The 25,641-nt window shown below is 39.9% G+C and overlaps 1 protein-coding gene across 7 annotated transcripts in view; it reads right to left on the bottom strand.

Moving 5' to 3' along the window:
* LOC109875211 (astrotactin-1) overlaps positions 1-25,641 on the bottom strand; it is a 261,237-nt gene that overhangs the window by 133,942 nt on the left and 101,654 nt on the right. For all 7 annotated transcript variants that reach the window (XM_020467457.2, XM_020467459.2, XM_020467458.2 and 4 more), the window contains 4 exons: positions 23,189-23,339; positions 15,117-15,283; positions 13,648-13,842; positions 6,034-6,161 (listed from right to left, as the gene is read on the bottom strand). In XM_020467457.2, the coding sequence (XP_020323046.1) occupies positions 6,034-6,161; positions 13,648-13,842; positions 15,117-15,283; positions 23,189-23,339 (641 nt within the window). The remainder of the gene's footprint in view (positions 1-6,033; positions 6,162-13,647; positions 13,843-15,116; positions 15,284-23,188; positions 23,340-25,641) is intronic.

Here is a 25,641-nt window from a genome sequence, read left to right as displayed (position 1 = left end):
TCCAAAGTCATGTACTCCAAAGCACACCTCAATTCAACTTTTTCCAGCATCTGAAAACAGCTAGGAAGACAAGAGGCAAGGAAATTGCAAATAAATCTATCAAACCTGACTGTAGTGCTCACATTAACCGTTATGTCTTTGTGAATTCTTGAAGCTTTTTAAACTATAGAGATAAGATATTGGCCAATAAAAGAAAAAGGACTGGTGCAAAGGCCCAGAACCATGGAAAATACTCAACAAAACATCGGACACAAAAACCTGAGACAATGCACATGTACTGAATGGTAAGTGAGCGGAGTTGACAGTAGCTACTCATGGTTCCTGACCCTTCCAGTAGGGAACTGCAACAGAAGTATAATAAGTAACACTGCAGGTCAAACCATGGCCCAGCCGAGGAATTACCAGATAGTAAAACAATCAGGCCAAAGCCCAAATAACAGACGGGGGGGATGCCCTGAAATAACCTTTTAAAGGCTGAAATGCAAGGGTTTCAAATATAGCATTATCCAGTAGACTGCCTTACTCTATAGCTATAGACAGACACAGAATCATATTCCATAAACAGTTACAGTACCGGTTGTATGGGGAGGTGAGACAAAAAAATGCATTGAACACTAACAGAAACCCCAGAAGGCATGACCTTCTTTCCTGCTACCCATTACTTCAAGAGCGAATAAAAATATAGATTATGTGGCGTCTCAATGCTGACACATTTAAAGGAAACCAGTGTCTGGACACTCAGTGAGGACGGTACACCCCTGAGGGATAACTAGCACAGACAATATAGAAATAATATATCTTCTATTCAGTCATGAGCATGTAACAACAAATATATGAACTTAACAGCTACAATTTATATTTTATTGCTTCATTTTGATTAATACATTTTCAATCCAATTAAGTCCTTTGGTTTTAGACTCGTGGAGGCTGAGTAATTCATTTGGTTGAATGCCATTCCAGATTAATAATCATACCATTGTATTAATGAATCATGTGCGCTTTATTTGGTGGACCTAGGATTGATAACTACAGTACATGTGCACTTTTATCTCTCTAAGATATAGGAGGAGTAAAGTAATGAGAGAATAATTCAAAGAAGTTACTCAGAACTGTAATGGATTCTAGTAACTGGATTATCAGAAATACAGAATGTGACCCAAACGGACAAAGTTTGCTGCTCTTGTGTAATGTTGCATCTATTATCTGTAATCAACCCTGTTATTGCATCAAGATGATCCTATCTGTCTGAGATTGATAAACCTTGTACGATTTCACGTTTATTTCCAGTGCAAGACAGAAATGGACTTCCAGACATGAACGCACACACTCAGTCACACACACATGCACAAACATACACCAAAACAAAGAAAATAAGGTAAGCCAGCAGCAAACCCGCCTCTGATATTATTAACTTAGTGGAGGAAGACACATTTTCTGGCCCTGTGTGAAAACTCAGATTGTTATTGATATATGAAAGCTATTTTTCAGATGCTGGTTGAATCTGCATGCTTTAAAAGCTGCTTTTGGGAGAGTTTAGAACAGTGTATATAAACCTCTTCTTTGGCCAGGTGGTCTCAATCTGTAAAGTAGAAGCGTAAATGTAAAGGTCATTTCCGATTGAGACGACATATGCAGCATTTACCGTGAAGACAGTCTGCGCTAAAAACGGGAACATTGTCTTTAAATTTAAAAACACGCTGTAAAGCTGAACTTCCGCAATGTCGATTGAATAGAGCCCTAAATTAGATTGTGACGACCTGCCTGCAATGTAACCGGAAATGTCAACATCGATGCAGAGAGATTGTTGATTGGATTTATTGGGTTATTACAAATCTGAACCTGTCACTTTTGCTTCAAGACTTGTCTTCAGGAGATTGTCTGCCTTGTATGTATGTAATAACACAAAGGATACAAACCCAGCGTGTCAAAACTCCTGTGTCAGTCATTTTTCCTAACTGGCAACAGTACCCACTCCTTTGATGATCACAGGCATCTAATCTAGTGCTAGAGCACAAATGATTGACACTGTGTACTACGTCACCTGTGGTGTTTCCCGTTCTACCTCTCTGAATTGACACTTTTACTATACTCATTCAGACGCTCACACACATTTTAGTCCATCTGAGCTGTGAGAACATGACAGCCAATGCCTTTGTGAGAGAGTCCCCTGAAGACAATCAGTGAAAACCCAGCTGCCCTCCCAGCCCCCACAATACATACCATGACTGCCGGTCCTTCCTTTTGCTTTAAAAGCCAGAAGGACTGCTCCCTTTCTCCTTTTCTTCATCTTATGGGACATCTGCTTAGTGGCAGTGAAAGCATACCTGCTTTCTGCTTTCCAATTAAATCAAGATGTATTTGCCTTTCAAAGCCTCACCTCCTTCTCTTCTCCATTGGAATAATTGATGGAACCCACTGGCCTATGATGAATGACTTCCAACCCAGAGATGAATAGGAAGATGAATGCATTGCCCTAGGAGGGTTGGAGAGGTAGTGCAAGGAGTGCTGACATGGTGACAAATACACTGACCATGGCACCAACCTGCCTAAATCAGCAAGGGAGGGTGGCAACCACTCAAGAGCACCACCAGGCACATCCTCATTGCCTCACTCCTGTCTCATGGACTATTAGCTAAGTTAGCAATTAAATGCCAGGTGCAGTAGATTCAGTGTTTCTGCTATAATACGATCAAAGTGAAAGGATGCATATACCGATTTACACATTCAGGGCGGTGTATGTTCAGTTAAATGCTGATAAAGGAGAATAGCCCTTCTAAGTATCGACATTTCAGGTAACTTGAAAGATCAATACTACTGTGTAGGATTTCAGACAGCATCGGATAGGCAATTCCCTCCATTGTGAAATCTAAATGACATCTGCAATGAATCACTCAGACATTGACATTTACAGTATCTATTCCCAGTGTGCAAAACTGGTCAACAATACATCATTTTAACCAGTTTTTCTCACTGGGATGTTTCTTGTTGATACTTTGAGACTAGTGAGGTCAAAACTGTCATTTTCTCTTGACTATTCTGCATTTGACTATGCCACATTTTAGAACAGAGAGCAAAACCCAGGAATCACTGTACCTGAAAGGGCCCCAGTAATCCCATCCCCATGTATGCATAAAAATGTATCCTACTGTGTAAGATAAACTCGAATAGAACTGTAGCTGCAGGACTATTACAGCATTATAGACTGCATCCTAAATGACACCCTATTCCCTACATAGTGCACTACTTTTGATCAGAGCCTTATGGGCCCTGGTCAAAAGTAGTGCATTGATTGGGGAATAGAGTGCCATTTGGATCACAACCATACTGGGGCATGGTGCAGTGGTAATGGGATACTGTGCTGTGGCTCCCCTCCAGCCCACAGCAACCGTTGGAGAAAAAAAAGTTGTGCTACACAGAGGGACAAGGCCCTGGGATGTGATGACAGCAGAAGATCCATTAAGATTATACTTTTCTAATATCCTCTGAAGTTTCCAATAAACTTCAAATCTTAACAGATGCCAATCTGTCCTTATTGATTGTCCATTACTTTGGAAATAACCTTGGAAATGTGGTTTAGAGTGAGGTGCACTGTAGTGTCTAAGCCATCGTCTTTGAGAGGTCATATAAAATATTCTAAATCCTTAACATTACTGTGGATTCCCAAAAATAAAAGGAGATGGCATCTCCCACAAAAGAACGCAATTACTATGGATTTTGTTTTTCACACCACTGGACGCATCGGGCCAGTTGCATCCAAACATAGGTACCATAGTTACCGTAATAATTGTATAGTACCGAATGTGCTGGATGGTTACAGTATATATACAAAAGTATGTGAACACCCCTTAAAATGAGTGGATTCGGCAAATTCAGCCACACTCGTTGCTGGCAGGTGTATAAAATTGAGCACACCGCCATGCAACCTCCAAAGACAAACATTGGCAGTAGAATGGCCTTACTGAAGAATTCAGTGACTTTCAATGTGGCACCGTCATAGAATGCCACCTTTCTAATAAGTTAGTTTGTGAAATTTCTGCCCTGCTAGAGCTGCCCCGGTAAAGTGCTGTTATTGTGAAGTGGAAATGTCTAGGTACAATGTCTCAACTGCAAAGTGGTAGGCCACACAAGCTCACAGAACAGGACAGCTGAGTGCTGAAGCATGTAAAAATCGTATGTCCTCGGTTGCAACACTGACTAATGAGTTCCAAACTGCCTCTGGAAGAAACGTCAGTACACGAATGGTTCGTCGGGAGCTTCATGAAATGGGTTTCCATGGCCGAGCAGCCGCACACAAGCCTAAGATCACCATGCACAATTCAAAGTGTCAGCTGGAGTGGTGTAAAGCTCGCCGCCATTGGGCTCTGGAGCAGTGGAAATGCGTTCTCTGGAGTGATGAATCACGCTTCACCATCTGGCAGTCCGACGGACAAATCTGGGTTTGGCGCATGCCAGGAGAACGCTACCTGCCAGAACGCATAGTCCCAACTGTGAAGTTTGGTGGAGGAGGAATAATGATCTGGGGCTGTTTTTCATGGTTCGGACTAGGACCCTTAGTTCCACTGAACGGAAATCTTAACGCTACAGCATACAATGACATTCTAGACAATTCTGTGCTTCCAACTTTGTGGCAACAGTTTGGGGAAGGCCCATTCCTGTTTCAGTATGACAATGCCTCCGTAGACAAAGCAAGGTCCACACAGAAATAGTTTGTCGAGATCGATGTAGAAGAACTTGACTGGCCTGCACAGAGCCCTGTCCTCAACCCCAACACCTTTGGGGTGAATTGGAACGCTGACTGCGAGCCAGGTCTTATCGCCCAAGATCAGTTGCCGACCTCCGAAATGCTCTTGTAGCTGAATGGAACCAAGTCCAAGCAGCAATGTTCCAACTAGTGGAAAGCTTTCCCAGAAGAGTGGAGGCTGTTATAGGAGCAAAGGGGGGATCAATTCCATATTAATGCCCATGATTTTGAATTAAGATATCCACATACTTTTAGTCATGTAGTGTATGTGCTCATTTCATAATTTCCACTGTGACAGTTTGTTTATAATATGCTAAATAGTTAATTGTCCCACTGCAAATTCGATGGTGCTTTAAGACAACCATTATATTGTACTGACTACTGAATGACAGTACTGCAGCATACTGTATGGTCACAGCTTCACAGTTTTCACAGCACATATCTAACCATTGGTTGGGCATACATCCTTTTTTATTTTTACATTTACAGATAAAACGAAGATCAGTGTCTTTCCATTTCCAGGAAATTGGATGGAATGGGATTTCTCTCAAGTTGAGTAACCCAAATGTTAAATATTCTGCTAAGCTCCCTGTGCAGTAATGTTGAATTGGGCAGTAAAATATTTAATTGGTCAGTAAAATGTTGCACAGCGCAACATCAGCAGCAAATGGGAGCTGTGAATGGAAGGATGAAAGATGCATTACATTGAAGCCTGAGTCATTTGGTTGGAGCAGGGAGGGATCTTTTCCTCTGTTAATGAGGGCGTTTTAGATAGAACCTCTGTATTCTGTCCAAAAGGCACAGCTGGCATCATGTAGTGTGGAGAAGCACTAGACAGAATTCTGATCTGAAAGCAGTAGCACAATCCATAATCACCCCTTTTCCTCATGAAATATTATTTTGTTAATACCTTCCCCCATTTCCTTCCAGTTCATTATTTACATGATTATCTGCAAAGGTTGTTGAAGGCTGATGTGGATGTCGTGCATGTTTTATTCAAATATAATCAAGGTTATATGACAATACGGTTGTGAAGAGAAAATCTAAACATTCCAAATTGCAGTGGTTCAAAAGCACTATTCTTTTTTGGTGGATTTTTTTTTTATTGAAAACAATTGACCCTCGTGCAGCAAGTCATGCTGTACTTCAGTACATGTACTGTACCTTCCATATCTGTTTGCATAGTTTCAATATGCTCAACATCAAAAAACAACATATGGTTATTGATTAAAACATATGCTACTAAATGTAGATACTCTTATCATACATAGATTCTGTAAACTTATTCCTACCTGTGAGATAGTCTGGATCAGGGACTGGGTCTGACAGCTCTTCGTGGCACTGCACGTCGGTTGGCACTGATGCCACCACCATGCCATCTGGGAGCTGCTGCTCGATGCCTCGGGCAAAGTTCTTCTGCCTGGATTAAGGATGAGACAACAGCCTATTTAGAGCCCCACAATTACTCACCCATCCAACTAGGCCTTACGAGGGAGACAGGGAATAAGGCAAAGAAGAGACTGTACCTGCGTCCCAAATTTCCCCCTATCCGTTATACAGTGCACTACATTTGAACAGCTCTCTATGGACCCGGGGCAAAAGTACTGCACTACATGGAACACAGTGCTATTTGGGACGCAGCTACAGCTACCAAGAGCTTATGAGGGCCTACAGAGAGAATAAGGCAGAGAAGAGCCAGTGTCAATCATGAGCACATTGCAAAGCAGTATCTTCTGAAGTGAAGAGGAAGGTCAGCAACTCTTGGAGAAAAGTGGAGATAATAAAAAATATTATTGTTAAAACCAACACGTTTCAGCCCATAGCCTTCATTAATTTTTATTATAGCAGATCGTTAAGAGAAAATCCGTAGGAAATATATGAGCATGCATGGAAGAATCAGAGACATCGAACATGTCATTTTTCATTATGTTAAATATCCTTTTATTCTGTGATTCTCCAGTTCCAAACCTGATATGCTAATGTGTTCATGTTTAATACTGCTCTTCCTGGTATACTCATCCCTGTCTCTGCTCACTAAATTCATTCATTACAATGGTGGTAATCTCCACTCCAAAGTGTCCATTCGAAAGTTTGAAAAATAGTGGATCTTAAAGGGCAAATGACTTTGAATTGAATATGAATAAACTGTATTGTTGCTACATCTTTCATTTGTCCTATAAAAGGATCAGCGAGGAACCTGAAAGTTATATGAAAGAATTATTGCTTTATGCTGACTTTTCTGCATTCATGTTAAGAGACGCTGGTGAAGATTTGAGTTTGAAAGGTGATCCTTAATCTAAAAATCTTGGTTTCTCCTAGAAAGCCTGAATCATGAATAACCACATGTACTGCATGAGGATACCCGTTACAAGGATTTTAGACCAGACAAATAATGAAAGCCAATCCATTCAATAGTGAAATAACTTGTTGGGACAACTTTATAAAAAGACACACACCCAAAAAACACACAAATAGCTGAGCAATGGCTCTGTACAGTACATCTACAGTATATCTACTCATATTAAATCGATTCTTCTGACTTGAAGGTTAACAGCCACATCTAATTTAGAAACCAAGAATAAACAGCATTATCTTAAAATACTCAAAACACAACTTTCCATAATTGGGTTGAAACAGGAAAGGTGTGGGATGCAGTTACAAACCCCTCCTATTATTCATCTATGAAGGAAAAATGACTGATTCTATTGAAAGGACCATTTTGTTATTTCCACATTCCAAACACAAACGTCTGTCTTGAAGCAATAATACTCCCAGCATCCCATTACTTAATATATTCTTACAACCACCTCTAAAATAATAATTTATCCCTTGAAGTAACACATTAGAAAAGGTTTTCATAACTGTTAACTGCAATAGTCCTGTCAACATCTAAAATCCATAGCAGTGCCCGTGACAAATATACTTGATCTTCTAGGGACTTAGAGCTAGCAGGAAATGGATGTAACTGTAAAATGGAAGTGCATATTTAGCTAAAATCCTCCCCTTTGGGAAAGGCATTGTGTGAACATTAAACCTGGGCCCATATCCACAAAGCATGTTAAAGCTGTTTCAAGACAACAAAAAACTCCCAGCTCAGAGTAGGTTTTAGGATAATGTTAAGACACTGCCCAGACAAACTCTGAGACAGGAGTAAAATCAATTCATAAACGTTTATCTCCGCTGGTAATCACAACAGTGGTAAACACCTAAACAAAAGTAAGAGATAAAAGTAACAAATAGTTAAAGAGCAGCAGCAAAATAACAATAGCGAGGCTATATACAGGGGGTACCGGTACAGAGTTATTGTACATGTAGTAATATGTACATGTAGTTAGAGTAATTAAAGTGACTATGCATACACTACCAGTCAAAAGGTTTGGACACACCTACTCATTCAAGGGTTTTTCTTTATTTGTACTATTTATTACATTGTAGAATAATTATGAAATAACAGATATGGAATCATGTAGTAACCAAAAACGTGTTAAACTAATCCAAATATATTTATATTTGAGATTCTTCAAATAGCAACACTTTGCCTTGATGACATCTTTGCACACTCATGGCATTCTCTCAACCAACTGAATGAGGTAGTCACATGGAATTCATTTCAATTAACAGGTGTGCCTTCTTAAAAGTTCATTTGTGGAATTTCTTTCCTTCTTAATGCATTTGAGCCAATCAGTTGTGTTGTGACAAGGTAGGGGGGTATACAGAGGATAGACCTATTTGGTAAAAGACCAAGTCCATATTATGGCAAGAAGAGCTCAAATAAGCAAAGAGAAACGACAGTCCATCATTACTAATGAAGGTCAGTCAATCCGGAAAATTTCAAGAACTTTTAAAGTTTATTCAAGTGCAGTCGCAAAAACCAACAAGCGCTATGATGAAACTTGCTATCATGAGGACCGCCAAAGGAATGGAAGACCCAGAGTTATCTCTGTTGCAGGGGATAAGTTCATTAGAGTTACCAGCCTCAGAAATTGTAGCCCAAATAAATGCTTCACAGAGTTCAAGTAACAGACACATCTCAAAATCAGCTGTTCAGAGGAGACTGTGTGAATCATGCCTTCATGGTCAAATTGCTGCAAAGAAATCACTACTAAAGGACACAAATAAGAAGAAGAAACTTGCTTGGGCCAAGAAACACGAGCAATGGACATTAGGCCGGTGGTAATTTGTCCTTTGGTCTGGAGTCAAAATTGGAGATTTTTGATTCCAACCGCCATGTCTTTGTGAGGCGTGGAGTGGGTGAACGGATGATCTCTACATGTGTGGTTCCCACCGTAAAGCATGGAGGAGGAGGTGTTATGGTGTGGGTGTGATTTGCTAGTGACACTGTCTGTGAGTTATTTAGAATTCAAGGCACACTTAACCAGCATGGCTACCACAGCATTCTGCAGCAATACGCCATCCCATCTGGTCTGGGCTTATTGGGGCTATAATTTGTTTTTCAACAGGACAATGACCAAACACACCTCCAGGCTGTGTAAGGGCTATTTTACCAAGAAGGAAATTGATGGAGTGCTGCATCAGATTATCTGGCCTCCACAATCCCCTGACCTCAACCTAATTGAGATGGTTTGGAATGAGTCTGATTGCAGAGTGAAGGAAAATCAGCCAACAAGTGCTCAGCATATGTGGGAACTCCTTCAAGACTTAAAAAAAACATTCCAGGTGAAGCTGGTATAGAGAATGCCAAAAGTGTGCAAAACTGTCATCAAGGCAAAGGGTGACTATTTGAAGAAACTCTAATATGAAATATATTTTGATTTGTTAAACACTTTTTTGGTTACTACTGTACATGATTCCATTTGTGTTATTTCATATTTTTGATGTCTTCACTATTATTCTACAATGTAGAAAATAGTCAAAATAAAGAAAAACCCTTGAATGAGTAGGGGTGTCCAAACCTTTGACTGGTACTGTATCAAAATAATATTTTAACAACTCCAACTGCATGTGGCGCAGGAACCACTGACTCGCTGCATTTTTGTATTATCAAGACACCTGCTGGTAACTCTTAACTGGTTAGGTCAGCTAATGCATGAGGTCTCCTAATTATCTGTTGACTAGGTGGGACTCTTATGACTAAAGAGGCTTCATGCATAGCTTTTATTTTTACCCATAAGAGTAGGAGTAAAATGTCTCTATTCTCAGCACTTACAACCGATTTTCTACTCTGAGACACAATGTGGATGAGGACACTGCAATAATGTATGCCATTTCATTTGTATGGCCATTCCATGGACAGGGGGTAAGGAAGAGAAACACATTGTTAACAGTAATTAAAAGCATGGAAATTAGACTCACACAAATCCAATATGCTGCTTTAGGCATAGTATAACAACGCGTATCGCTTGAGCAAAGGAACTAGAGAAAAGGTACGGATAATGCACCTTGGGCCTTGAAGGTGGAATGGTTTTAATGTGCCATTGTCGTTAATTAGTATTGTCAAAAAGGAGGTATACCGGTATGAAATATGCCATTGTTAAACTGGCTTAAAGCCAAGTCCATATTAGCATAGTTAACTGCCAAACTTTATCACAAATTACTTTTCCTGTGACCTCAAAATGTAAGAGCACAAAAAAAAGTATGAAAATGTGTGCACTCACTACTGTAAGTCGCTCTGGATAAGAATGTCTGCTAAAATGTCTAAAATGTCAAATATAATTGTGAGTTTCTTTAGACTTTGGTCTCTAACAAACAACAATTAAAAGTAGAATTAATCAAATTATAATCAGTTGTGGGATGAGATGAGCATGGATGTCAAAAAACTATTTCAGTTTCTTTTAAGATCTGACAAACTAAAGTAAAAATTGTATTTTGGGGTTTCAGGATTTCAGCCAACTTTATAATTTCAACGATGACATACCTCATACCTTTGATTGACATTGAAACTTTTTTGGGGGGGGGGGGGGGGGGGGCGCTCATATCTGACGACAAGTGATGGAATGACCCTGGGGTGGAATCTTTACAGGGTCCAATAATAGAGGCAATGGCCTCCAGTGTTCAATATAATCAATCTAGCTCAGACAGACATTTTATATTTTAATTAAGCGAGTAGATTAAGGTGTTCCTCCTCCGAGGGGGTGAGAGGAGACACCCCACCAAGTAGTTTGGGAATGTGGTCTTAATCATGATCCCAAGCAGGCCCTGATGAGAACAAAGGGCAGTAAAATATTAATTAAAACCTGCTCTAAGCATGTTGTGTGGAGGAGTGAGAGAGAGAGAACAGGGACAGCAAAGAACGAGGAGCCAAAGGGGAGAAATAATGAGAAGAGGTTGCCTTTTTAACTCACATTATTCTAATGGACTTCATTGCCTCCCTCAGAGACACGGAGATCTAGCACTGGGACATCGCATCACTGCAAAGTCTCTAGACATCTCAGCTGAGATCCCATCCCATCTCCCTCTCTATGCTCAAGAGAAGAACAAAATGTAATGGAATATTCCCTTATATGTGCCTTTGATAGAAAACTCTGTGTCTATGCCGGTCTCAGCCACATAAAAGCTCCGGCTAAGATTGTGTGACACCTCTTATTTACCTCCAATCCTCCACAGAAAACTCTGAAACTTTTGAAATAATAATTACCAAGCCAACTCTGAAATTCAGCCGGGTAGCATGAGTGATTCTGACAACGACATCTACCTTTTTTAAAAACATGAAAAGTGTTTCAGAGGCTGGTGAGCATGAAAGCAGAGCCCACAGCCCTGTGTGGATAAAATCAGACGCAGCTCTGTGGCACAGCCTGGAGCCTGGCCATCCAGCACGCTCTGCTCCCGCTGACTGGGTACAGGCTAGCCTCATCTTATTCCAGCAACACCGGCTGTGAAGAGCCAGTGGGTACCTGCTCACTCTGCTAGATGTGTCCTTTAATTTTCTTCCTTTTGTTGTTCCAGCCAGACTAAATAAAAAGGTAGGGGTAGGATGTCTCTTTTTCAAATAAATAAAAGATCAACAGTCAAACTTGACTCAGAGGGAATTGTGCATATTTTGTCTAGTTTGTGAAACACGTGTACAGTATAGTGCGGAACAGTTGAAATTGGGAACCAAGCTTCCATTTCTATCCAGCAGCTATGTACTGTATGTGGTTTCTGTGCTTTTCAGACATTTGAAAATAGTAATAGTTGAGGTTCCATTACTTTTTACACATTACATGAATGATTAGACAGTGTTCAAATGTCATATTCTTGCCTTTCATACGTTTACTGTCAAAGAGTGAAACAGATGTTTGTGACCCTCCAGAACCGTGGGTTCAGGCTTTGAAGAAGCGCCAATGAAGCTCCAAGCACCAGGCTGGTGTGAGTATGAAACAGAATAATACCGTTTTTTCTCAACTTTTTTTCCAGGAAAGACTTTGATGACGTCTCTCATGGTGACTCTCTTTGGAAACCATCCATGAGTCCCACAATAACTTATTCCTTTCCATGGGGTGTCAGTAAAATGGCCAAAATGTTATTTATAGTGTTACATTTGATTTACCTATATAATGTAAAGACAATACTTCAAGGCAATATACATTTTGAAGTTGGTTTGGCCATTTTCTCCTTTGAAATAATCCAAATCTGTAACATTAGCATTTGTTTCTAATTGAGAGAATGTTCATTCATATTTTTCGAGATTCAATTTGAAATTCCCTGCACTGCTACATCAGCAGTAATATTTACATCCCAGCACTATTCCTCCTATGTATCAACGTTGACTATTTCCTTTAGTTTCAAATTAATTGTCACATCAATATGGCATTCTTGTGAGGCTTAATGAACCCACCAGTGCAGACTCTTTGTTCATTGCACATTCAAAGTTTTATCTGCTCCAATTAAGGTCCATTACACCAAACTGGCTCCTGGTCACTTTTAATTCACTTTTTACCATCTTGTATAATTAGGGTTTGCATTGAGGCTTTCTCCAGTGCTGTGTCTGCCTGCAATCTGCACAGGAGCATTTGGTGCTTTTCAAAGTCTGTCTGAAACCCTGGCTGTCTCTCCCAGTGCTTTCAAAATGAGGAGATCAGAGTGTTTGAGATTTAGCTACTTGATGATATTAACTTTCCCTCGTTCACCTTCCACTAGCACTCATGTGACATATTGTAAGTGGATGAACTGCCTCCGGCTGCGGGATCCATGTGCACCCAAATTAAATTTCAGGTTCGCAGATTATTTCCGTGACCTTCTGACTTCCTGACTTCAGCGGAAAGGAAGCATCGTGAGTGGACGATGGTAATTAAGCAGCCTTCAAAGCTTGCTGCCACGGAACTAATTCACAAACATCAAAACAGGGACTGCTGTGCATTTTGTTAGATACTGCAAGCATATCTTTAGATCCTCATTCACAGGATACACTGTATTTATATTGACATGTAATGTGGTATGGGTATGATCCTTTTCATTGTGGAGGGAAGAGTACATTTGAAATATGCCATACATATTTAATCTTCTGAGTTCATTAATTGCTCACCTTGCTTTAGTCTACTATACATCTCTACACATAAAATAAAATCCATAAATAGTAGTTCATTCTTACATGTTCTATGTTTGAGCTGCTTTTGAAAGCAAAAGTCGAATTGGAAACATTATTGTCATTGTTAAATTCGATTTTCATAATAGCAAGCTAGGACTGATGGTTTGGTTAGGTAAGCTAGCAAGTCTGTTTGTTTGGTTACCTTTGCAACTACAGTCGCTATCCAGTAAACTTGCTATTTCTAGCAGAAATGTGTTAAGTTATAGTCATTGTATAGAAGGGATAATCAACTCGTGGCCCAAAAGTACCCTGGGAAAGAATGCAACTCCGTGGAAGTTAAGTTCTACTCGGCTAGCGTGTCATGGAACACACCTTCCACATCGTTTATTATTAACCTATTTTATACATGAGATAAAAACCCATGACACAACTCGTACATTACCTGAAGGTAGCTTTGAGGATCTGACCAGAGATGATTTCTTTGGTATGGTTGTTGTAGCCATAGAAGAGGTCTCCGAAAACGGTTTGGTTGGCTGGGACGTCAGCTGTTTCCCCACAGTCCAGTCCCTCAGTACAGGCTTCAGACAAGGGCTGGCAGGAACGACCATCTTGACCTCTCTTGTAATCCTCAATACAGCTACAACGGCAACCAGAAAAAACAATGGTGATTGTTGAGCTGAGCGTTGTGAGCTGAGCGTTTATTAATGTGTTCTTACATTATATTAAAATAGATTGTTTTATCTAGATTAAACATGTAGCTTCTAATACATATGGTCATATTCAGGGTTTAGAACAAATTATGTTTGAATTCAAGTCAATACTGGGATAAAAACTAGGTTGGTTTTGACTTCTACTGGATTTGATTGAGTAAGTTACTTTGTGACTGATTGAAGAGTGCATGAAATTCCTTTTTAACATTATGTAAACATCACTTTAGCTAGCTATGAGGATTATTTCTTTATTTTACTTGTGTTCATGGTTCACTAGTTACTTAGAAGTGCACCTCTTTATGACAGAGTTCAACGGGACACACAAAATAGGCCTCACGATTCTAGTGTGCTGATCAATTCTATGTTTGTTCTATTGTGCTATTAAATCAATTCATTGAACACAAACCCCCCATTTCATTTTTCAAAAAGGAAATAATTCAAACAGTGTGAGTTTTCTCAAGACTCTTTCATATTGATGACATTTTGACATCCCAGTGTCTAGCGAGCTCTGTAAAATGTATCAAAAGGCAATGCGAAAAACGGCCAGGGATTAAACTGAAAGAAGCTTTCTTCATGATGACATTGTTCTTTCCACAGGAAAGTGTTACTAAAGAGGGTTAGATATGTCTTAATGCAGTCCTAATGCACATGACATACTGTATAAACTGGTTCACTTTCTCTGTCATATTATCATGTTTCATATGATAGTAAATGACACGTTTGCCACCTACAATCAGAAAGACTTTAGTAGTCAGGAGAAGACTTGACACTGACTAAAATAGAGGTCAAAAGATCCTTCTCTTTTAAGAGACAACCTCTCCAAGGGGAAGAGACTACTCACTCTGAGTGACTAACGCACTGCACAGCTGACATTTAAAATACTTACTGCTGCACTTTCTTGTCCTACTAAATCTATGTCATGACAATGCCTGACAATCACCAGGAATCTACTGAGGTGAAAAAGAAGGACATACTAGTAATTTCATGGCATTGTTTAAATGTTCTACCATGTACAATTCAATCCTTTTAAAACACTTTAGGATATGACAGTTCAGTGTCACGCAATGTCAGCTCAGTGCCACAGAGACAAGGCCATGGGCACATAGGGATGGCACAGTATGGGACCTGGTCAAAAGTAGTGTGCTATGAAGAGAATAGGGTGCCATTTGGGACAAATCCAAGTTCAGTAGTGTTCTCTCACCCGCAGAACATCTGTATGTTGTAGAGGGTGGGGTCATCCTCCAGGGGGGCGAGCTGTTGGAGGCACAGTTGTTCACAGCCTCCGTTGAAGCCATCAGAGCAATCGATGCCAATGTGGTGGTCGTAGCAGCCCGTGCCATCCTTCATAGGGCTCAGTCCCGGAGGGCACTACAAGTAGTGGGAATAAAGGATAAAGGATGTCCAGATTGTCAAAAACAATAGGGCTACAGATTAATCAAAATAATATGAGATGTGATCTGATTTTAGTTCACACAGAAATAAGTAGAGATCAGACACATCCAGATCCCATGTGTGTGTACGAATTACAGAAAAGTGGGAAAGCAACATTTTTGCAAAACTTTTGGAAAAATCAAGGTAAAGGCTTTGATTACATTTTCCCAAATAACATTCCGTAAACTCTTTAACACCACAAAGGACGTGCTGCTAACCAAGATATATGAGGCACAAAGGTATAATAAATTCACAGAGGCCTGCAGAACTTCTACAACTCCACACCTGCATCCATAGTTACAAAGACTCCCCTGTGCCTCCCAAAGCATTTTTTTTCAGAGGCCTGTGAAGCCAAATTCACATGATGTTCTCTGTAAGCCATTCCTTCAAAGGGGTCTTTGATGGGATGATACTTAACAAGGCATCCCTGCCTGGAGAAAAGAGGGAAAAGCTATGTTTGCCTTCAAGCAATAAGGAAGCATAAGTGACAATATATTTATTTATTTCCTCTTCAAAGTCTCCAGTGCCCATCGACCCTGGCATCATGACATCCTAACACTAGTCTGTGTTAGACCGGTTGAAAGAGTAACTCTGTGGGGAATTTAACTTGTTGCTTTTGTTTTTACAGGATCGTATGAGAAAAAGTTTGGACCTAACGCCAAGTCACAAATGATTTGATTATGACCAATATATTCAGACGTAAAGATTTTCTAGACTGTTGCAGTAGGCTATGTTTGAAGCGAAGCTCTATGTGGATGGATCATACATACTACATGATAACCTAGCATGAGAGGAAATTAACAGCCATGAAATAAATATATTTTTTCACCATAGGGATGAGCGGAAAAACATTAAATATGAATTGTAACTTCATCAGTTGAGTCAGACAGCTGCACTGAAAATCCACAATTGTCCTACATCATATTTATGTAAGATTTCAGATTGTGTGCACCTGTAAATGTGGTTTATGTCGTCCCCCCCCCCCCCCCCCCATTTCCCCATTTCATACATACAATAAGGTTGGGATTCAATCCGACCGCAGTTTGTCAACAATTAGGCTTAAAAAGGCAACACTGCATGTCAGCTCTGTCCGACATGCAAAATGACCTTTAAAAGCCGTATTGTCTACAACCTGCGCGAGGGTTAAATCCCTTCCTAGATCATGATGACCCATCTCTCCACTGACAACAGTGTAGAGGACAGGTACAGTACAGTATATTGCTTTTTGAAGCCTAAGACTTATGTTGTTATACAAAGAGGTCTGGTTGGCCCTCTTACACAATTGTTTAACCATTGGGCTAATGGACATGGTAGTTGATAAAGTATCAATGGCCAGTGAGGCACATGTAGTAACAGGAGTACCTCGCCTCTCCCTGGACTCATTGTTATTGATTTGTTGCATGGCTATGAGCACTATGACAACTGATTTATCACCTGTAATGTAAAGATCATGGTACAGTGAATCTCCTAACTCATCTGTAGCAGAGACTCCTTAAATCACTGTGCCTCTTTGCAATCGATGGCAATGGGGAAGTGTGTCGTGTGTCAAAGGGATGTCAGAGAGGAAATAATGTATTGATAGTTCTTGCTTGTGAACCCTACATGTCTCTCCTTATTGAGTGTTGTAATAGGCCTCCGTTCAATGACATGCAGAATTAGGAGAACTCAGGAGCATTTCCCCCAATGTCCAAAGAATGGTGATCATTAAAGACGTGCTTTAATGATTTTTCATACAGTAAGTTATCTATTGATAACAATGCAAATATTAAGTGTACCTTTTTAAGAACATTTTAGAAATTGACGATGCATGATTGAGTGAATCATATGATGTAAAGTCATTCAGATAATGTGACAAATGGCAAAAGTCTAAAGATCCATCCCTCCATGGTAGAAACATTAGATAATGTCAACTAAAATTATTCTTTCATTTTAGATTTTTTTTCTCTCTCTCTCTTTTTTGTGTTGCTTGGTCAAATAACAAACTCATGTTTCACCACAAAATAAACAACATCCTTTACCGGCAGTTTAAAGGGCAATGAAGCCCTTTTTCTACTTCTCCAGAGTCAAATGAACTCGTGGATAACATTTTATGTCTCTGCATCCAGTATGAAGGAAGTAAGAGGTAGTTTTGTGAGCCAATGTTAACTAGCATTAGTGCAATGACTGGAAGTCTATGGTATCTACTAGCATTCTCGCAGTTACCATAGATTTCCTGTCATTGTGGTAACACTAGATAGCAATTGCATTAACGCTAGTTAGCAACTTCCTTCAAACTGCACACAGAGACATAAAAATGCTATCCACAAGTTCATCTCACTCTGGGGAAGTAGAAAAAGGGCTTCATTGCCAAAATACTGAAATATTCCTATAAGGAAACGAGACAGTACTGTATATGATGGCACTGTACAGGCTTGTGAAGCTTTTGTATTTAGGCTAAACTGGAAAACCCCTTGAACCACTTTTCCTTTTAATCTTATTTTCTAATGGAGATACATTCCTCCTGCTTACTTCCAGCTTATGGGAATCAGCCATGTGTTATTGCTACTGTACATAGCAAGTTGGATAAGCTTGCCATTTCCAAATTCGCCAAATAGACAGATTGGAGAAAGTGGACAATAGAGATTGAAAACTTATCCAGCCAGCAGAGTTTTCTACACTGGCAAGGAAGATAGATTTGGTTTCAAATGCCATCATTGAGGTTATTAAGGCATATCAGGTAGTCTTAAGAGTTACAAAAGTATCCAGAGTGCAATGATATAATAGCCCCTTGGGAATATAATTATAATTGTTGTAACTCCTTAAATCATTAAATAATTGTTAAATAATTGTTGTAATACAAAGATTCTATAACACTCTCCTCTAAATCAAACATATTGACACCCCTACAGTAGTTACCAGTTCTTACCTTTTTCACAATGTCAGAACCAAAATCAGAACAATTTCTTGGGGGGGGGGGGGGGGTTGATTCTAAATATTTTTTACTAACATCTTCCACGGTCCTAGCAAGTGTGAAAAGGTCATATTTCAGAGGTAGCTTTAGGGATTACAGTGGTGCATTAACATGCTGTGGCATCTGTCCACAGCTGTGGCGGTACATTAGATTTTTCCAAAGAGGATGGAGTACCTTAAATCCACCCAGTGATCCTTAGAGGAAAACATCAGTAGTGGCAGGCTGCTGACCACCCGCTCCTCTTTAGGAGTATGCTCATAGAATACCTCAGCCAAGTATCGACTCAGCTCAGAACCGCTTAGTGCCCAAAATGTGATCCAAGACAGAACAAATTCAGCTGAACGTGGACTGCGTCGATATACATCTGCTACGTCAAAGTGACAAAGTGCATCAACTAGCAACACATGTGAAGCAGGTTGAGCATGTTAAGGTGCGTGTCACAATTGAGCGTTCTGTTAAATGTGAGGTATATCTATATATTTCTCTGGGGGGGAAGTACATATGACTCCCAAACTGCACACCTCATCTTTAAAATGAACATTTGACAACATTGATGAAGTTCAGTAGAAGTGCAGGCCAGTAGTCCTGAAGCCACGTGAGAAACTGTCTTCACCCATGGAATATCCCCATGGAGTGTCCATATAACAATTACAGAGTTAAATTGAGACATTGGGGAACTTTTCCACCCGGGTTATACTTAGTGCAGGGAGTCTGTAAGTGTGTGATAGCAGTCCTAATGTCTGAATCATGTAAATACTAAGGTCTCCTCTGTCGGTACACATCTCACACCACAGGCTGACACGCTTTGTTTGGACAGGGCCCAATTTGTTCTGGTGGCTGGACAGACAGTCTCACGTTTCCCCTGTTCTAGCAGGAGACAAGAGCTAATTAATCACATAATCATTTGGTGATTATTAGACTTTACTTCCAAACGACTGCACCCTCTCTCCCCAGGAGTGCCATACATCAGCCAGACAGAGGGGGTCAGGAGGCATCGGCTCATGCTAGGAGAGATATTAAACACGACCAGACTGGCAGCATGGACTCAGACAAGGTGTTAATTTATAAGTGGAATCGGGGTCTGAGTCCCAGACAGTTACCAGTATGATTAGACGGACGAAAGTATAATTTATATAACTCGTCACAAGGTAATTACAAAACACCAAGATATCTATGCAACAGATGGCAGCATCCTGGATATCTTGCTGTAACAAGAGCAGACGCTTAGTAAGAACTAGTAGGATATTAGAAAAAAGGCAAAGATTCATTCCTTATTGCGGATTTCAGTGCATGTTAACCCATGATTTAAAGCTTGTAAATGTGTTTATGAATGGTATGTCCATATTAATGTCACGCCTTGGTCATGGTGTTTTGTGTTTTCATTATATATTTTGGTCAGGCCAGGGTGTGACATGGGTTATGTGTTGTGTTTCGTATTGGGGTTTTGTAGGATTTGGGATTGCTATGATTAGGGGTGTGTCTAGTTAGGCTTGGGCTGCCTGAGGCGGTTCTCGAGTCAGGTGTTTCTTGTTGTCTCTGATGGGGAACCGTATTTAGGTAGCCTGAGTTTTGCTTTGTATTTCGTGGGTGATTGTTCCTGTCTCTGTGTAGTTTCACCAGATAGGCTGTAATTAGGTTTCACGTTCCGTTTGTTGTTTTTTGTATTTATAAGTTGGTTCATGTATCGTTCCGTCATTTGTTTCATTAAAGATCATGATTAACCACCACGCTGCATTTCGGTCCTCTCTTTCAACAAACGAAGAACGCCGTTACAATTAAACCTTAAATTACCATAAACCATAAATCCAGAGCTTCCGGTTGGTCTGGGTGAGACAGACAAGAATCTATATCACAATAATTGAAACAATTCTGCCAAAACAGCATGAGGTATACTAGTAAATGTTTAGAAATAAATACCAACATGATGGATATCTATTATTATCGGTTGCTAAAAAGACAAGGGCTTTTGTTTCATTACTTAGAAAACATGAATGAAAATAAGATGCTTATTTGATGATTGAATGTATTTTGCAGTTGCGCAAACTGGGGGCAAAGGTCTACAGTCGCTATTTCACAAAGCTCATGCTTGTTAAGAACTGCTGTCTACTTCAGAGCTCAATAGAGCTCCTGACATCATTCAATTCTATATAATAATTATTTCCATCGCATAAGACATTGATCTGTTGTTTGACCTCTGATATATTGCAATACTCTCCGCTGTGTTGAAAAGTCAAACCTATTCAATATTTTGTCAGAAATCTATATATTTAGTAGTGACTTTTAGATACTGGAAACCACCGATAGGTCAAAAGTCTTGTACATCTCTACCGTATAGAGTGCAATGTCAGTGAGTGCACAGGCTGTTAGTTGTGAACTCTGTGACAGCTACATTCACCAAGGTCTGACCACCAGCACCATTAGAGCCGAAGGGAAATGCTCTCAAACGGGCAATAAATTGTTTGCGTAATCTAACTGCTTGGCAAGGAAATACAATTTTGTTGTGCAGCAGGCTTGTGGCATTAACAAGACCAAAAGATACAAATGAGGTGATTTTATATGCATGTCTTTCTGAATTAACAGCAAGCCAAGTCAGGCCTAACAACCAGGAATCTTAATTGCAATGGTGCAGGAAATGGATGTATTTTCAGATTATGCTAGGGACCCCAGGCTATGAAGGAACACTTACATTGATATCCAAGTATGGCCTCTGTGCTCAAATTGCAATTGTAACTGTGACAGATACAATTATGTATGTTTGTTGTTGATTAAAATAATTGTGTCTGCTCATATATAATTAACATTCAAGCGTGAAATATAGTTTCCTGCAAAAACATCTTGGTCAAAACTGGTTTAGACATTTCGTACAGCCCACTGCTGAGTTTGAGAATGGGATTGGTCTTGGTGGCTATGTCAAACAAATGGTTTGAGACAAGTCTGACCGTTCTTATAACCAATGGATTTTGACAGCTACGTTTTGAAAAGTAATGCAAGTGTGATATTATCAATACAGTGCAGACATTTGGAACTGAAATGCATAGAAAATGTGCCTCTGGTATATCATGCCCTTTATACTCATACCCATATACGGGTTGAAAATGGCAGATTTGGGCACTGATAAATGCCTAAATTGGAACGTAGTGGCTATACAGCAACATACTATGTCAGAGATCTGTCTCTGAGCTTCACAGCACTGTATGGATTTTGACTGACAGCTATTCTGAAATTGAGCGACAAGAAATTGCCCTGATACCTCCCGCTAATTGGGCAACTTTTGCAAATGAGTGAGGCAAATGCCGTCTCATATTTTGAAAGATGAGACGTTGAGGATTATAATAAATACCAATTTGATGTCATACAAGTAAGCTAATTGTGCACTTCACGATGTGCACTCATATCATAAAACCCATGTCATATACAGTGTCAACGTTTATAATCACTATGTTTGATGTACAGTTACAAGATGACATGGCGTCAAACCCTGGGTTGTTCTGAACAGAATGAGCCTGTTTGTCTATTGAAAAGATAATTCACCGTGGCACACGCACCTGAACGACTCCTTTCTATGCGCACCAAAATTATGATCTGTTTCCCTGAATTGCATTGCACTGTAATATCGTATTATAACTCTGCTAGTCATGTTGGCAATTGATGCCCAAATGATGTCCACCTGACCTAGATTGCAATTTATAATGGACTGTTTTCAGATTACTGTTGTTTTTTTACACAATTGTGTGACTGCAGGGTTGTGTTCCAAACAAAATAACAAGTGTGCTTGCTCCAGTTCCTCAACGGCACAGCTAGGAGAGCTCAAAAAACTACCTTATCGTTGAAGACTCTTCTTTGAGTCATAAAAGTTCATTGAAATTACTGAGGAACTAGGCGAGGCATGTGGTCACTTGGACACACCAGTTAGTCCTCTCACTCAAACAGTTGCAATTTCTTAGTCTTATGTTGCAACTACCCCATATTTACCAGGAATATTCTTAACATGTACCTGAATGTACCCAGAATATTTTCAGATTTTGCTATCAACAAATGCAGTGAAATGTACAGTAAATGTAAAATGCACATAAAATGAACATTGTAATGTTTGGATTCAGTCTTGTGTCAGGTGAACCTTTGATAATTTCCCCATAATCTGCAAACTATTCCCGTTCAGCGACTCCTGTGGCGGGCCAGGAGCAGTGCACGCTGACACGGTCGCCAGCTGTACGGTGTTTCCTCCGACACATTGGTGCGGCTGGCTTCCGGTTTAAGTGGGCATTGTGTCAAGAAGCAGTGCGGCTTGGTTGTGTTGTGTTTCGGGGGGAGGCACGGCTCTCGACCTTCGCCTCTCCCGGGTCCGTACGGGAGTTGCAGTGATGAGACAAGACTGTAACTACCAATTGATTACCACGAAATTGGGGAGAAAAAGGGGTAAAATAAAAAATATATAAATATATATATTGGCAGAATATTGGGAAAATGTAAATCAAGAAAATATTACCATTTGAGTAATATTTTATACTTTCAAAAAGTTTCTCTTTCAATCAAATGTTAGAGGGAGTCATCTGAGAAAGTCATCTGATCAGAAATGCTTGATCACAAACAATACCTACCCAAGTACACCTTAAACTAATGTCTTGAGTGTATTGCAGTACTTGAACAGAAATTAACTCGCTTGAAAGACCGTTCGTTGACAGCCTGAGCTTTTCGGATCAGGTGACAAATAATGTGCTGCGAAGAAGAGTGATACACAATTGGAGCACACCTTTTTAATAGGAAGTAGGAACCATTGGCAGATGGTGAATGTATTAAAACGTGCATGGTTCATTTCATGGCCGCTAAGCAGAAATAAAGAAAGACGGTTCTGAGAGGAGGGCCATCCCCAGGCAGTACAGTGACTCACTCACCACACATCCACTGGAATCAAGCTTGCGGTCAGAGATGCAGCGGAAGTTTCGGCTACAACCACCGTTGTCCTTTGAGCAGTCACGCACCGGGCCAAACGAGTCCAGTAAAACCTCCAGACTGTCAAACGATGAGGAGATCATCAGCTCTTCTCTGGCAAAAGAAAACACAAACATAAACATTATAATCATCCCCCTCAGCACAGCACTAAATCATTACGTTCCCTAGCAATCAAATGGCTTATTGTCTGTTGATTGAAAATGGGTTCATTGTAGTCCTTCACAGAGATGAGAGAAAAGATCTTGCACTCTTTCAATTTTGCAGAAACTTGTTACATCACCAGATTAAGAGTGTGTGCCTAGCAATGAATGAACAGAGCCTGCGGGATTGTTTCTTTGACCTTGGTTTGCCCTCCGTATCCAAATGCATCTTTTAATTTGTTCATTTTATGATGAAATTCATTCAGTCAGAGGCAGGGCCGCCACAACCTGAGATTCAAAGCAACCCTGCTTTACAAAGGGCCTAAGACATGTTTCATAAAATGCATGTTATTTACGGTATGTCCTTTATTGCTATAATCTTTCTACGAGCCATCTGTTTTGTTTCTTATGTGAAATATTTCAAAGACATGCAAGGTCAAATATTAGAGATCATCACATTGTCATATGAATAAAAAAGTGTTGATGAAGAACAAAGCTTGGACATTCCATTCTTCTTTTCAAGATGCTAAATTACTATGCTACTGACGTGGAATATCTATGATAAACGGAGTACTTTTATAATAACCCTGCCATGAACCTTGCCTAAGGGAAAGAAAGAATGGCCTCTCTTGTTTTGCAAATGGTATTTCTTTGCTCCCTCACCCACTCCCAGAATGCTTGCTCGGAGATTGCCTGAAACAAACATATTTGATATTTCATTAACTTTCAGAGTCACTGATTTTATCAAACTAGCCAATTTTATTTTATAATTGACTGTGGGTATTGTCTTCATACATTTATGGAGAACAAACTCAACAGGTCACAAAGATAATGATGTATTTGAAGAATTATGGAGGGTTTAATTGTTATATTGAACTTAGGCTACCTTTATGATGAATTCATTATTTTGTATTAAGTACACAAAATAACTGTATGTGATCTCTCCCACAGTTCCACAATTCCCAGGCTGCTTGTTTGATTGAATCCAGACTTTAAATTTGTGGTATTCAATAGACATCACTGTACATTTTAACTTGAACACTTTCTTCATAGAAAGATGAGACCATTTACCCTAACCTTCAATTATAGATATGATTAACAAGAACATTTAAAGGCCCAGTACAGTCAAAAATCAAATTTTCCTTTGTTTTGTATCATATCGTACAACAGCTGATGAAACTTAAAGTGTCAAAGTGTGAAAACATTTGATCAGAGTTATTTCCTGACAGTTACAATCTACACACAATCTTCTAATCAGCAGGTTTGCATGGGTGGGAGTTTCAGCTTTCCGTGGTGACATCAACATTCAGTAAATTGGTTAATAGACCACTAACAAAGAGACATCCAAACTGCTCTGCTAATAACAGATCATTTTCAGTTTCCCCCTCCCCACTCAGACCACTAACAGACAGTCCAAATAAAATTCTTGCTTGAAAAATATTTTGTGTTAAAAGTGATTTTTGCCCATTTTAATGGAAATCAGTAAGCTACTTAACTGTTACCCAGAAAGTATTTGATATAAACAAGGTTGCATTGGGCCTTTAAGCAAAAGGAAAGTCATATCTGCTAATAATTCAAAAAAGGCACAATGAAGAGGCATTCATTCAGGCCATTAGCCGTTGGAAAAATACAGGCTGCCTAATTGCTTCTCTTTACCCTGTAATTTGCCTTCCATTATACTTTATGGGTGAGTCACAGTTTAAATGGAATGACACACTGTATGTTGTGAGGATTTTGATTCCAAGTCTGCAGATCACTCTACATATCCATGAATAGCTAGCTCTACGTGGTTTAACTTTTATTTTGATGCGCTGACCAACTGTGTCTTCACTGACATTTTCTACCTCTCCCTGTCTGAGTCTGTAATACCAACATGTTTCAAGCAGACCACCATAGTCCCTGTGCCCAAGAACACTAAGGTAACCTGCCTAAATGACTACCGACCCATAGCACTCACATCTGTAGCCATGAAATGCTTTAAAAGACTGGTAATGGCTCACATCAACACCATTATCCCAGAAACCCTAGACCCACTCCAATTTGCATACCGCACCAACAGATCCACAGATTATGCAATCTCTATTGCACTCCACACTGCCCTTTCACACCTGGACAAAAGGAACACATATGTGAGAATGTTATTCATTGACTATAGCTCAGTGTTCCACACCATAGTGCCCTCAAAGCTCATCACTAAGCTAAGGACCCTGGGACTAAACACCTCCCTCTCAAACTGGATCCTGAACTTTCTGACA

The sequence above is a fragment of the Oncorhynchus kisutch genome, linkage group LG30 (genome assembly GCF_002021735.2).
Source record: "Oncorhynchus kisutch isolate 150728-3 linkage group LG30, Okis_V2, whole genome shotgun sequence".
NCBI classification, from domain to species: Eukaryota; Metazoa; Chordata; class Actinopteri; order Salmoniformes; family Salmonidae; genus Oncorhynchus; species Oncorhynchus kisutch.
Note: the sequence above shows the minus strand (reverse complement) of the source record. Positions and strands in the feature narration are given on the sequence as shown.